At 33.4% G+C, this 14,053-nt stretch overlaps 1 protein-coding gene and 1 long non-coding RNA gene across 3 annotated transcripts; one reads left to right on the top strand and one right to left on the bottom strand.

Moving 5' to 3' along the window:
• The first annotated feature begins 4,244 nt into the window (after positions 1-4,244).
• LOC146887924 (uncharacterized) lies at positions 4,245-5,679 on the top strand. The gene is made up of 3 exons (XR_014993458.1): positions 4,245-4,347; positions 4,450-4,520; positions 5,446-5,679. It is a non-coding gene; the product is annotated as an uncharacterized LOC146887924 (long non-coding RNA).
• Positions 5,680-11,028: 5,349 nt separating this feature from the next.
• On the bottom strand, positions 11,029-13,985 carry LOC114178207 (BTB/POZ domain-containing protein At5g66560). Of its 2 annotated transcripts, XM_028063976.2 has the most exons (4): positions 13,386-13,983; positions 13,229-13,298; positions 11,848-13,104; positions 11,029-11,761 (listed from the first exon to the last, which is right to left on the bottom strand). In XM_028063976.2, exons 1-4 carry the CDS (start codon positions 13,424-13,426, stop codon positions 11,174-11,176), a joined length of 1,956 nt encoding a protein of 651 aa, XP_027919777.1. In that variant the 5' UTR covers positions 13,427-13,983; the 3' UTR covers positions 11,029-11,173. The 2 variants fall into 2 exon arrangements, with proteins under 2 accessions (XP_027919777.1, XP_027919776.1); XM_028063975.2 differs by having other exon boundaries at positions 13,229-13,985.
• Between the last annotated feature and the right edge of the window lie 68 nt (positions 13,986-14,053).

The raw sequence follows: 14,053 nt of genomic DNA on the forward strand, positions 1-14,053 counted from the left end.
ATCAATAAACGGGCCAAAAATTGTAACCTGTCCTGTCTTCGAACGGACTGGCGGGTCGGTGAACTGGTCCGTGGGCTGGCCCATCTTTTTTTTTTTTTACTTTTTTTCATTTTTTTAAAATTTTTTTAATTTTTTATTAAAATTTTGTTTATAAATTTATTTATATAATTTAAAAAAAATATTATTTTTTAATTATTTTTAATTTTAAACATAAAAAAATATAAAAAAAATGGACTAGCGGGTTGACCCGTGAACTGGTCCGTTTTGACCCGCTAAACTGACGGACCAAATAGATCGGATTACAACGGGTTGATGGGTTGAAAATTTTAACCCGATCCGTCCTTTTTTGGACGAGCTGGCGAGTCTGACCCATTTTGTCATCTCTAGATGTACGTTCAACCTATAAACATATAAATTAATATTTTATTATGACATTATAGAAAATAGGAGTAAAGTAGATGCGTTTAATGAATATTAATGTTAAAATATATTTTTTCCTTTTTTTATTATACAAAATCTAATCTAAATACTCTGAAACATGTTCTCCGGTGTGGGGACATTGAAAGGCTCCCACAATAACCATGGTCATCATAATATTAACAAATGTTTGACTGCTTATATAGACCATGTGCAAACGACAAACTTTTTAGACGAATATGTGATGCTGTATACTGAGAATATAAGACTTTGTTTATAATGCTTTTAAAGTCCAACAGCTCATTAAACTCATCAAAATAAATATGTAAAGTTTAACCGTTTAATCGGCATCAAATTGGAATCAAACAATAACATCATAATTTTATGATAATGAACTTAAATAAAACACAAATTTATAAATTAATATTTAAATACATAGAATTGTTTAAATGAATTATATATTATATTTAATTAAAATTTTAATAATACTATTGAGTTTTATTAGATCGGGATGAAAATTCCACGTGATTGTAAAGCTATGGAATTAGCTGTTTCTTTGTTCAGTTAGTTTTCATTTATTTATATACGGTAAACATGTCTCATTTATAATCAATGTAGGATCTTCAAAAAATTTACATAAAAAAGAAAAAACTAATAATTTAGGTTGATTGTTTCTTTAATTTAAAACGTACTGCTAAAACAATTTCTTATCAGTTTGATAAATGATTAGACGGGTTCACATCCGTTGATTTGATATGGATGTTGGTTTTCCTATACAATCAGTCTAAACTCGAATTCAATCACAATACTATCAATTTAAGTATTATAGTAATAATCTTCATTTTAAACTTAACTAACACATGAAACCAATTATGGTTCGCTAATTAAGTATGAGAGTATAATATAACATGCATGATGTTTTATATTTTAATTTTAATTTACTGTTTTTATCACATCTTAACATTTATGCCAAAACAAAATAACTGCTTCCTAAAAAACGTAGAACAGTGGGTTATTTAAATATTTTTAAATGATAAGTACATATACCTTACAAGTTGTTGACAGTATATATTATGTTAACATTTAATGGCATGCATTTCTAAATAATTTTAAATTGTATGCAACTTTTCTTCAACCGTCTGTGGCAGTTTGTGGCAGTTTGTGGCAGAAGTAACTATATCTTTTCTAAAACACGAGAAGATGAAGGCAGATCTTTGCACATGCCTTTATTCTGTTTTTATTCCACATATAGCCATGGTGTCCGTGTCACAAAAATCAAATTATTGTTTATAATATATTTAAGAAGAAATTTTAATTTTTTTTATTCAAACCAATGAGAGTGAGATGAACAAAAGAAAAGAGAAAAAGGGAGAGAAAGGAGGGAGAACTGTGTTACAAACTTATTATAACTGTAGCCCTTAGATCATTCATGCACTTAGTATCTATTATTGTTATGCAAATATAATCTCTTAATAACTACACTTCTAAACCTTATTATGTTATGGTAAATGTGTATTATTTTTAATCGATACATTTAATCTCTTTTACACATTCTTTTCATCATTGAAATATATATATATATATATATATATATATTAAGAATGTAATTATACATGGGATTTGATAATAAGGACATGATATGATAAATCTAATAAATAATAAATCTCATTAATATACACTATAAGAATATTGACAAATTGTCTTGGTTAAAATGGGACGCCTCAAAGCGAAAGTTTGCAAATAGATAAATTGCGTTGGTTCAGAAATGTAACGTGAACCACATTAAAAACTTCGATGCAAAGTCTTCTTGCATCGGCTAAACGGGGACGAAGTGTAACTTCTTAATATAGTCATCGTTTTTTTTCCCAGATAGATTTTAACACTTTCATTTTATTTTTTTTATCAAAAGTTTTACCTTTGTGTCAGACAGACCGATATTAGCCGACTCAAATAACGTCTCACGTCAAACCCACGTTACATTCTTGACTCTAATCGATTATATTCTTGTAGTAATAACTCAACAATAGAAAATTGAGTTATAAAGTATTATTTACACTAATTAATATATTATAAATTTATCTTATCTCTAAGTAATATGAGATCTCGAAGATAATCATCGTGTAAAATTGGTGTAACCATGAAACTATAAAGACGAAGTAAAATACAAAATATCCGTATTGAATGACATGTAAATCACTTCCCAGCCATGCATATATGCTGAACTTGCAAGATAAGTCTAAAATAATAATTTAGTAGACATGAAACATGAAGCTTGTGCTGTAAAGGGTTCAGAAAGGGGAAGCAAGCATCTGAAAGACACATGATTGTGTATATTTTTGTATGCAATTTTGTATTATATAAGATTGACTCAGTTGCAGGCTTAAGAAGCTTGCTCCATACTTCAACATGCTTGCTAGTGAAGCTAGCTAAAGGGATCGAAATCTGATTTTAGAGTAAAGGACGTACGCGAGTTGACTTTAGTTTGGTCAAGCTTATCTTTCAACCCAATCATAATATTTTGAATTTAATTAGTTCGGGTTTATGTATTTTTCTATTATATCCAATTCAATGTACATATTTAAATTAGGTTTGGCTAAGTTAATGGATTTAGTTTCTTTCATAAAAATTATAATTTTAAAATTTTCTTTTAAACATTTTAGAATTCTTTTTAAAATAAATTATATTATTTAATATTTTAAAATACATTTAATAAATAAAATAAATTTAATAATAATTATATTATTATTATTTAGTAATTCTTATTGAGTTAAAGTTAAGTATTTGAGTTTAATATATAGAACACACATCTTAATTCATAGGAGATTATACTAAATAGATCGAGTCAAATTTAACTCAACTAAATCATCATATGTAATTTTTACTAATTTAAAAATTCTAACAGGTGTGTTCCACTTTAAAATTTAATTTTTTTAAAGTAACTTTTCATGGATTAGAAACAAGAAAGAAAATTGAATTGTATTTTTTTTTTTAAATTATACATGAAGACCTTGCTTCGTTGAAAGATGGGGATTTTTTTTTTCGGTAAAGGAACAAGGGAGAGACATCTATTTTCACAGTTGGTTCGTTGTAATTAGTTCTTCAAAAACTTTCAAATTTCACTTTCGTACAAAATATTAATATTATTTATAGTTAGGGTGTCCAAAGTAAATTACTCTGGTTCACCACAAATCGAGTTAAAAAAGAGTAAGTTAAATCTAACTCACTTTTTGATAAGCTAAAATTTTTTCAACTCATGGGTTGGTGAGGTGGATGACTCATTTACAAATATTTTTTCTTTTCAATTTATTTGATATATTTATTTTATTACAATGAAAGTGAATTGACTCAATTTATTTTATTTTTATTTTTTATAATAGTACAATTAAAGTGTTTACTTTATTCTCAAAATGTCATTATAAAGATAGTAGTCAAAGATTAAAGTATCAATGCATATAACTTAGCGCACAAATAAATCAAACATTTAAATTATTCAAATATTATTGAGCAACATTCTAGTATTAAAAATACCAAATTGAACTTATATAATTAGAATTAGTAAATAATTGTAATAAAAAAAATTTTAAAAACTGTAGAAAAATGTTGGTGGATTAAGTGAATCGGATTAACTCACATATTGGAACTCATTTTGACATCTCCACCTATATTATATTTTATATAATATTATACTTGTAAGGCCCATTAAAATTGGTTTTATTATTTTCTGCCCTAAAGTAAAGGGTTGTCCCTTGTGTTTGGGCCTAGAGCTGGCCCAATTGATAAAACCTATTCTAGTTACCCTAACGCTTCCACTTTCTTGCATTCACAGACTTGCAGCCGTCTCCCTCAATTGTACCACTAGAGCTCTGCTAGGGTTAGCTTTTCTGTCTCGAACTAGTCCGCTCAAGGCTCAAGTACTACTTTCTGCTCCATGTAAGTGATTCTAAACCTACTGCCCTTACTTCCCAAAGGTCCTTTTTCGTATTTCACCGTTTAGGGTTCGTTAATAATCTTATTTTCCTACTGTTCCGCCAGTTTCCAAGTCCGTCTCTCGAGCTGTTGTGCTCCGTGGTCCCGTGTCGAGGTCTCGTACTAGCCATTTCGAGGTAGGGAAGTTATGGCTTAATCATATATTCTGTTTTTCCATGATCGCTTGGCCGTATTTCGAGTTTATGTGGTTGGTGTGATGTTGTGATATTTGGGGACACATGAATGAGTTGGTTTGGTTTGGTGTGGGTGACTGTTGCAGGAAAACAGTGGCGAGACCTGCTAATCTCGCCCAAGCGAGCCAGTCTCGCCTAGGCGAGATAAACAGGGACTCGCCCAAACCCTTCTACGCGAGAGGTCGCCCAGGTGACCCGCTCAATTTTTTTTTAGCGAGCGAACATCTCGCCCAGGCAAGAGGGGTCTCGCCTAAGCGAGATCCCGCGTTGGTTCCTGGTTCCTCTTTCGAGCCCTCGCCTATGCAAAGGGGACTCGCCTGAGCGAGACCCTTCAGCCTGAGTGAGGGGCTGAGCGGGACAGTGCTTTGTTTGGTTGCTTGATTGTTCTTGGATGCTTGGAAATTGTTTGGATTGCATGGAAACTGTATAACTAGGTAAGGATTCAAGGTAAGGATTGCATCCTGACACTCTAAGGAGCCAATTAGTCTCACTTAGAGCGTACTGACTCTTGTGGTGAGAGTAGCAGGAGGCCTGAATTCATTAAGGGCTAACCTTGTGGTGAGGGAAATTGATTCATTGTAACATTTGTAACACATAGCTCGGGGGTGAGCAGAGGTATCCACCACAAGTGCAAGCATTCGCTGAATTCGACCAGGCTATACGTATCCAGATGAGTTGAGTCGAGTCGTAGTGTATTGCCTGACAAGTCATAACATGATTGGTTGAATTGAGTGTATGATATTGTGAAATTATATCTGATTTGATGGATGAAATCTTTTGTGCTTTAGCTTACCCTACTGTTGTTGTTGTGTGTTCTGCTGTGTGGTATTCTCTCTTGCGATGATCATCAACTTGTTGGTGTGAGCAGATGCGAGGAACACCCGCGGGCAACAGGGTGGCGATAGTTCTGCTGCATAGTCCGCGTAAACTGGATCTTATTTCTTGATGGGTTTTTCTTTAGGGCTTGGGCCCATGTATTATTTATGCATAGTACTCTACTTCATCTGTTGACCTTTCAACTGTTTTCTGTTGGCATCGTGGTGTGCCTAGTTTTGTAGGGGTGACGTTAAGACCCCAGAATTGCGTTATTATACTATCTATGTGTAGCGTTTCTTTAATTGTGTTTATAAATTAAATGGGACGTTACAATACTAATTTTATTGAGGAAAGGTTTGGAAATAAGTTTTTAACTCTATATAATTTATCATTTAGTATAAATTATTTTGACGAAATTTTTACTTCTATTGTCTTTTTAACAATGTGATTAATTTATTATGGCCACAAACAAGTTAAATGTCATAAAAAATCACAGTAATTATTCCCAGCATTTTATCGGGTGTGGACACTTTTTTCAATCTAAACAATTCTTACTAGCCTTATTCAGAATTATCTCATGTTTAACGTTTTTAAAAAATATTTTAGTAGGACGTAAAGTTTATGATAGTTTCCAAAATTGAATCGTGTCCAAAAAGTCATAGCTTAGCCCTTTATTAGGAGAAAAAAAAATACACGAAGGTGTTAAGTAAACTATCATAAGTTAACAAATTTAATCTCCCAGTCCATTTTGTTAGATTAATGAAAGTTTTAAGCTATATATATATATATATATATATATATATATATATATATATATATATATATATATATATATATATATATATATATATATATATATATATATATATATATATATATATCACCTGTTGAGTGTTGTTTGTTAGACACAAGTCAATATGACGATACCTAATCATTAAAATATTTTAAAGTTTGATAATAACAACACTCAACAAATTGGTTGGAAAACATTCCAAAACTACCAAGTATTATTTACCAAGTTCTTGAGAAGATTTTGAACAATAGTCCAAACCACATTTTGTATTATTATATACTTGTTTTCAAGACTGCGTCCCAAGCACACAAAACCTCCTAAAGAACTTTCCCATTTCAATATTTCTTATACATATGTTTATCCTCGTTTGTATCAGACACTAATGGATAAAAGCAACCACCGACACAATTGTGCAATGCAACCTTACAAACGGAATTATCGCTTTTGACGCTGTTGTTTTTCATACAAGTAGTAGAAACAAGTTTTACATTCTTCTTAGAAAGGACAGCTATATTGTTCATTTGTCTCTCTTTGATGTTATATCAGAAGTTGTCACCTACTTTTAAAGTTAAAATGATATCGATACACCTAGTACCTAGCTCTATAAAAAAGAGTTGAATGTATTACAATTATAGGTTCATTGTGAGAGGAGAATAAATCGATTTTCACAAATTTTGAAAACTTGATGGAAATGAATAAATATTATTCTTGCAGGACCAAAATAACATATCAAAGATTCTCACAAGAAGCTCTTCTCTACCTTTTCAATGTTCACACCTAAATGCTCCTAAGTCCAAGTATCATTATGAGCTGATAGGGTTATACCTACAAAAGATAATCTGACACTTAACTCAAAGGTACGTCAGATAATAATAAACGTTATAATAACGTAATTAATTAAGTCATGAAAAATATTATTTATATTATGTTTATATATTGATCTTTAGGTGAATGAGCCTTGACAACACAAATAATTATCATAAATAATATGCTTAATGATATTGGTAATTCGTTTTAACTCTTAACCTTTACTAACTCATAATTAATTTTTACTCTGACAACACGATGAGACCAATGTGGTTTAGGTCACAACAAAACAACATGATATCAATCATATCTTCATGATTGTTTGAGATTATCCTAGGTGGGTATAGATTGAGATCTTCTCGATTATAGGTGAAACAAAATAATTCTGATCATTATAAATCGAAATAGTCAAATAGTTTAAAGATACCACATGTATATGGTCGAAATAGTCTCGGGTATATATATAGTACAAATACTAACATTTGAGTTAATCAATTCTTACTAGGAAAAACTTATTAAACAAATGTTATATTCAATATTTTTAAAAATTTAAAAGCATATAATATCAAATTAATCAAGTTAAGAACAATATGATATGAAATAAGGGTAAGAGAAAAATACAAGAAAATGTGCTTATTTTCATAAAAAGGTTACACTTAGTTGGTTAATCACTCTAATTAAGTTAATCTACTAAATTTTCAAATTTTATAAGCAACCCTAAAAGAATATATAATTGAGTCCAATATTTTTAATCTTATAAGATCTACAACATCACTAATAAAACTTTATCTATCACAAGTAAATTCTCTTAGTAACCCTACATAAGAACAACATAACTTGGAAAAAAAAAAGAAAAGGATTATGAAACAAGCTTACCTAGAAAAAACTTAAACCGAAAATAAAATAATGGTGTATTCTCGATTAATAGCTCAAAAGAAGTGTTTTTATAATGCAAAGATCTTACTCAAAGTGTTTTTCAAATGTCAAGTATTTTTGTTGATTAAATTTTGAGTTATTTCCTATTTAAAAAGAGTAAGAGCCACAACTTGGTAGATTTAATAGTTTTAACCAACTAAAACTGATCATCAGTAACTTATAACAAAGTCAAATGAAATCACACAATTTTATTGTTAGTTAAAACAAGATTTTATGTAAGTGATTTTACTCAATTAAAAGTCTGTTTTAATATGTTAAAGTAGAGCTTATTTCATTTATTAAATTACTTGATGATTTTAGTTGACTAATTCCAGAATTTTAGTTGATTAGAATACCCTAACTTTTAGACTCGTCAAGTTTAAAAGGATTTTGACCAAAACTCTTTCTAATTAACTAAAACATGAGTAAGCATTTTAATAAAATTTCTTAACATTCTAATAGACCAATTTCATCAATTTTGACAAAGATAAAGAACAATTACATATACTCTAAAACCACATAAGTCACGAATCAATAACAATTTCAACTCCAAGATCAACACCTCATCACTTTAATCCTCAAATCAAATAACTTCAATTTTTGATTGGATCTTTAATGTCAACAAAGAAAGATCATAAGGAAGAATAACTATTAAGAAAACACAAAAGAGAAAGTCAACTTGTGATGTCTATATTTAATAAAAGAAATACCATTTATCCTTATTTTGTGAATAGATAAAATCATCAAATTTCATTGTTTGTGAAAGTAAAATTCATTTAATATTAAAAATATACGTCATAATTTTTAATTAGATCGTGGCTAGAAATAAATAACTTATATATGTTTTCACAAACTTTCGATATTTGTTGTAAATAAAGAGTGTTATTTTAAAAATACTTATCACGAATTTAGTTTTTTTTTTTTGGGTAAGTGGAACCGTTCTGAAAGGAAATCTAGATGTAGTTTAAATTCAATCGATACAAAAACAAATGTCTTCATTGTTTATTTTGTTTCTCCCACTTTGAAAGCACCGAATGAAGTTTATAATCTTTTTCCTAACTTATATATGTTCTCTTTTGAAAGGTTATGAAAAATAAATTTCTTTTTTTTAATCAAATATAATGAATCTATTGTTCTAAAATTTTTTTTATATAAGTAAAAAGAATTTATAAAAATGAAAATGTACTTGAGGTACATAAACCCACATACGAAAAAGTTTTGTAAGAAAATTATATATTACAAAAGACAAAGATGATCTTTCATCTAAAAGATTCTTATATATGTCTATCTAAAGAATCTAAGAGAAATCTATTAAAAAAATTAAAAAGGAACATCATCTTTGTCTCATCAATTGTTTTGTATTAGTAATTCAAGTCTTCTTTCTTTTTTGTTCGTTATGAGTTCAGTGTAATCTCACCTACTATATTGCACATCAAAAATAAAAGACCAATTGAGCAATTCCGGATATTTCTTTCTCATCAATTATGTCATTCTTAAACAACACATTATTTCTATGATCCTATATGCATCTCATTATTGACATCTACATAGTCTTCCAGAAAATGTTTATGTATTATTCATCCCAGACATGTAAAACTAATGGAAGTGTTGTGTGACATATTTATGTTGATCTACCTTTGGTTTAATTAGGTGAATAATTTGTTGGTGAATATTCTAAGTAGTTAATGGTGAATATTATCTTTGATTTAATAAGGTGAATTATCATTATTGTTGTGTTTTATTTAGGATAGACATCCTTATCTTAATCGAAAGGTGTAGTTCTTTGACCAAATTAGTGAAAGAAAAATTGGATTTTTTTTCTTCAATATTGGGAATAATCAACAAACATGGATCTATAACTATTTTCCCTAATTTACTTTGTTTATATTATTTTCGGAATTAATATATTTGGTTAACCTTGCAATACCCGGGGAGAATAATGACTGTTTGATTTGAGTATTTCATAGCACTATAAATTAAATTCATTCATCAAAGGAAAATAGATTTTAATGTATACAAAAAAATATGTTTTCTATGAAGTCACCTTGGATTTGTCAAACTAGAGACGGGTAATTCGAAAACTGAAAAACTAGAATGAGAATATGAAAGCGTTATTGAATATATAAATTTTAATTAAATTTTTTAAGATAATTTTTAATTTTTTAAACAGTATTTAGTACAAGAGAATTATGATTATCCCCAAAATCGTAAAGAACAAAGTGTCAATTAGGTGTTTAAATTTAAACAGGAAGATGAGCATTGCTAACAATGTGATGAATAATGTGTTATTTTTATTGTTTTAATAAAAATCCTTAAAATACTTACCTTGAAAATAATGCAGATAGAAAGGTCATTTTCATGTTTGCCAGCTTGACAAATATTTTTATCTTCCAATTCAATGTTCTGAAGTCAACAACAATAACAAAAGAAGACACCTAAAAATGAAAGCTGAAAGTTTGCGACTATAAACTTCCTGGCGTAATGATGATGGCTATAGAATTAAGGAAGACATGAAATAATAAGTTTGACTATTTGTACCCCCCTTCTACCCAAACCCAACGAGAAATGGAAGCAAAGGCAATTATGAGTCCAGCGTGAAACCCAGAAAGTGAAGAAGCCTTTGTAGCTGTTTCTGCGGATCATGATCACTAGTACTTTCAGTTTTGGAAAAGCACTTTAGCATAACCCCACCTTTTATTAGAAGCAATTATGAGTGTGATTGAGTACTGCATCCAACAATAATAATCACACAAACTTCGAAGAATTTTCCATTACCTATTTGCTGTCTCCACCATGCCACCCACTATCATTCATACCCTATTATTTCATGTCTTGTGCTTCTCACCACATCGCCATCACCTCAAAAGTTGATCTCCTCAAACAATTTAAACCCAATAATTGCTGCACTGTAGCCCCATGGCAAAAACAAACATCTTATCAACTCAAATTAATTTATTAATTAATTTGGAGGACCAATATATTTAAGCTTCAAGTAATTAAGACATAGTGTTAAAAACAAACATCTTATCAACTCAAATTAATTTATTAATTGATTTGGAGGACCAATATATTTAAGTTTCAATTAATTAAGACATTATAGTAATAAAAGTTCGTCTCAAATTTTAGAAAGTAAAGCTATATATTGATCAATTAAAATTAAATTTATGGAAAGTTAAAGAAAAAAATTAAGAGTTACAAGTGGGACCCGTATGACATTTACTCCAACAATGATTCTCACGTGAGAGGAGGAAGTGTAACATGGTGACTATTCATGATGGGGATGATGCTGCTGCTGCGGCTGCTGGTGGTGGCGCCCTTTGCGGGTATCGACAGCCGTTGACTCATGCGAATCACAAACTTGAGTTTTAAACTTGCAACCAAACTTCCGCCCCAGCGACGCCCTCCAACCGCCGCCACGACCGTCGCTTCCGCCAGACTTATCAAACTTAGCGATGACTCTCTTCATCGAGGAACACTCGCGTTCCAGTTGATGAACCCGCGTCCTCATGCTATCCATGTCCAAGCGCAGCACCTGATTCTCCCTAACCGCGACGCGCCACGTGCCGTTCCCTTCCTGCACGTGCTCTAACCCTAACCCTTCTTCGTCTTCCTCTGCTTCCCGTTCCAGCACCGCCGATTGCCGCCCAGGCTCGGCAGCAGCCTCCGCAGCCATCAGCGTTCCGGCGATGGCGTGTCGAAGCTGAAGCTGCTCGAAGAACAGCACCTGAACAACCGCGCGCAGCGGAAGCCTCTCGTTTTGCGCCGCGTGCGTGCACGCCTCCAGCGTCAACTTCTGACAGTCCAACAATCCGCAAATGTTCTCTCTCTCCTCTTCCGAGACCCACGGATGTGCCTGCAGAAGTGAATATCAACATAATTGACAACTCCATCAAATGAGGAAAATGGTAATTAATCCCAATGGAATCGGTATTTCGGTACCTTCAGATACACATCGACGGCTCGGTAGAGACCGTCGTGGAAGAGTCTTGCCTCATCGGGAAGCGAGATGGCGAAATTGTAGAACTTCTCGGGCTTGAGATTCGCGTCGGAAGCTATCTCCGATAGGTATCCGTCAATGAGTTTTCCAACGAGCATCAGCGCCGGCGACCTCGCTGCAGGGTCTTCGTTCGACGTGACGTTTCTTGCATCTAAACTTTCCAGAAAATAACTCAAAATCCTCTCAACGCACTCGACGTCGTAAAGCGTTTCGTTCAGGTAGGAGTAACTCGGCACGAGAAGGTCGTCGAGCGTGGCTTCTTCGAGCTGCAATCCTATCTTCTTTTCCAACGCGTCTCTGCAGGCTTCGGAAGCGCTCAGTATATTGGCCGTTCGTAACAATCCGAAAAAAAACCTCGTCGCTGTTGCGGCCTTCGAACTCTTCTGAAGCGGAAGATTCGAAACCAGCGTCTCCAGAAGCTCCTTCTGCTCCGCCTCTGTCGCAACGGTCGACGACGACGACGAAGGTAACGGCAGCGGCTTCCGATTTGATCTCGAAACACCGGGAATGTACTTCTTAGCATAATACATCACGCATGTTTCAATAATCTCAGGACTCAGCTCCGCAGTTTTCATCGCCAGAATCAATCTCTTGAACAGAGGCAAACGCAATAGCGCCAGATCTTCAAACCAAGATTCGCCGTGACCAGCGCCGGCCTTTCTTCTTCCTGCACCGTCAATTCCATTCCAGAGGACCTGTTTGGAAGCAGTAGTGACGTCACTCACCGGCCATCCAAACAATGCAGGATCCTCGGACGAAGCTCTGGAAACCACAGAATCAACGCACCTCTGCGTGATTCCGAGCGTTTCCGCCATAGGAATCAAGGAGTCACAAGATTTTAGGGTTTTGACAGAGTCCTTGAGGCTATTGAGCACGTGCTGCGAGAGAAACCTCTCCGTCTTGGAAACGAGGTTGTCTTCGGAGTAATCTTCTGTCATTTCGAGAAACTCGCCGGCACACCGGAGCGCGGCCACATTGGACGGGGAGAGGTCGATCTTGACGCCGTAACAGAATTTGGCGGCCATCTCGAAGGCCTCAGAGCCTCCGGGGAAGGCCGTGAACGTCACGTGACACTGCTCTTCAACGATTTCGTCTTCGTCTTCGGTTCCTTGCTGCTGCTGTGGGGCTGAGGAATGAGTCGCTGCCTCTTGCTGCGTTATAAGGTGGTGGAGCTTTCGGCTTTTGGACATGAGAGGAAACTGAAATAGGTATCAGAGACAAGTTTCAGAGATTGGAGTACGGATTATTGTCGCTACTGGAAGTGGAAATGTACCCATGTGGCATGTGTGTGAAAGATTTGATACTCTGTATTTTGAGGCTTACCTTGTGGAGATGGAATGTCATGTCATCAACTTCCACCACAATGTCACTCGGCAATCCCGTTGTGCAGAACCTGCAGAGTAGAAATGTGAAAAAAAAAAAGCTTGAAGAAAGTGGATTTGCATGAACCAAGAAGCTTAAAGGAGAATCATCTTCTAACCACGCTTGCCCTTTGGAGCTGGGTTTTTCCGCTGACGACATTTTTCTCTGTAAATTAAATATATGATATGATTTTGGTGTTCTCTGAGAGTTCCTATGTAGGTTACTGGACAGTCAGATCCATAGCATGTGAAGATTTGAGGGAACGGAGACGCTGAAAATTTTGCGACTACGAAAGATTAGACCGGACAGATGCAAAATGTGGGGTGATAATACCCAGAGTTGTGGTAGTGTTGCAGAGGCTGAAATGGACTTGACTTCCACTACCAATTGGAAAAAAGAAAGGGAAGATGAGAATGAAATAAATTGTTTGTTTGTGCTTTCTGTTGAGGTTTTATGAAAGAAAACAACAGCTGAAACTTTAACAAAAGATAATTAAAAAATAAAAATAAAAATAAGTGAAACGGAATGGAATGGAATCCACAAACTCAGAGCGGACAAATGGACCGAGAGCAAATTCCTAAAAAGGGGATCACACTGAATCGTTTTTCCCTCCTTTACCAAACCTTCTTTCTTTTTCTTTTCTACGAATCATCAGATCACAATTTCACTCTCACCTTCTCCGTCTCTCTCATCAGTTTAGAGAGGCTAATACCCTCAACAAAAGGTAAGTGTCTTCCATAAGGTTTCTCCTTAAAACCATTTCAAAAGACAATTATCACCCATTAG

Source organism: Vigna unguiculata, chromosome 3 (assembly GCF_037176805.1).
Source record: "Vigna unguiculata cultivar grain cowpea cultivar isolate G323 ecotype 2 chromosome 3, ASM3717680v1, whole genome shotgun sequence".
NCBI classification, from domain to species: domain Eukaryota; kingdom Viridiplantae; phylum Streptophyta; class Magnoliopsida; order Fabales; family Fabaceae; genus Vigna; species Vigna unguiculata.

What these genes read in the sequence shown, in the direction of transcription:
- LOC114178207 (XM_028063975.2), bottom strand. Translation starts at nt 13,426, where the DNA reads ATGTCGTCAGCGGAAAAACCCAGCTCCAAAGGGCAAGCGTGGTTAGAA. An exon ending in TGACATTCCATCTCCACAAG is followed by an intron (nt 13,105 to 13,228) that starts GTAAGCCTCAAA and finishes TACCTATTTCAG; the next exon opens with TTTCCTCTCATGTCCAAAAG. An exon ending in CCGTCGATGTGTATCTGAAG is followed by an intron (nt 11,762 to 11,847) that starts GTACCGAAATAC and finishes TCACTTCTGCAG; the next exon opens with GCACATCCGTGGGTCTCGGA.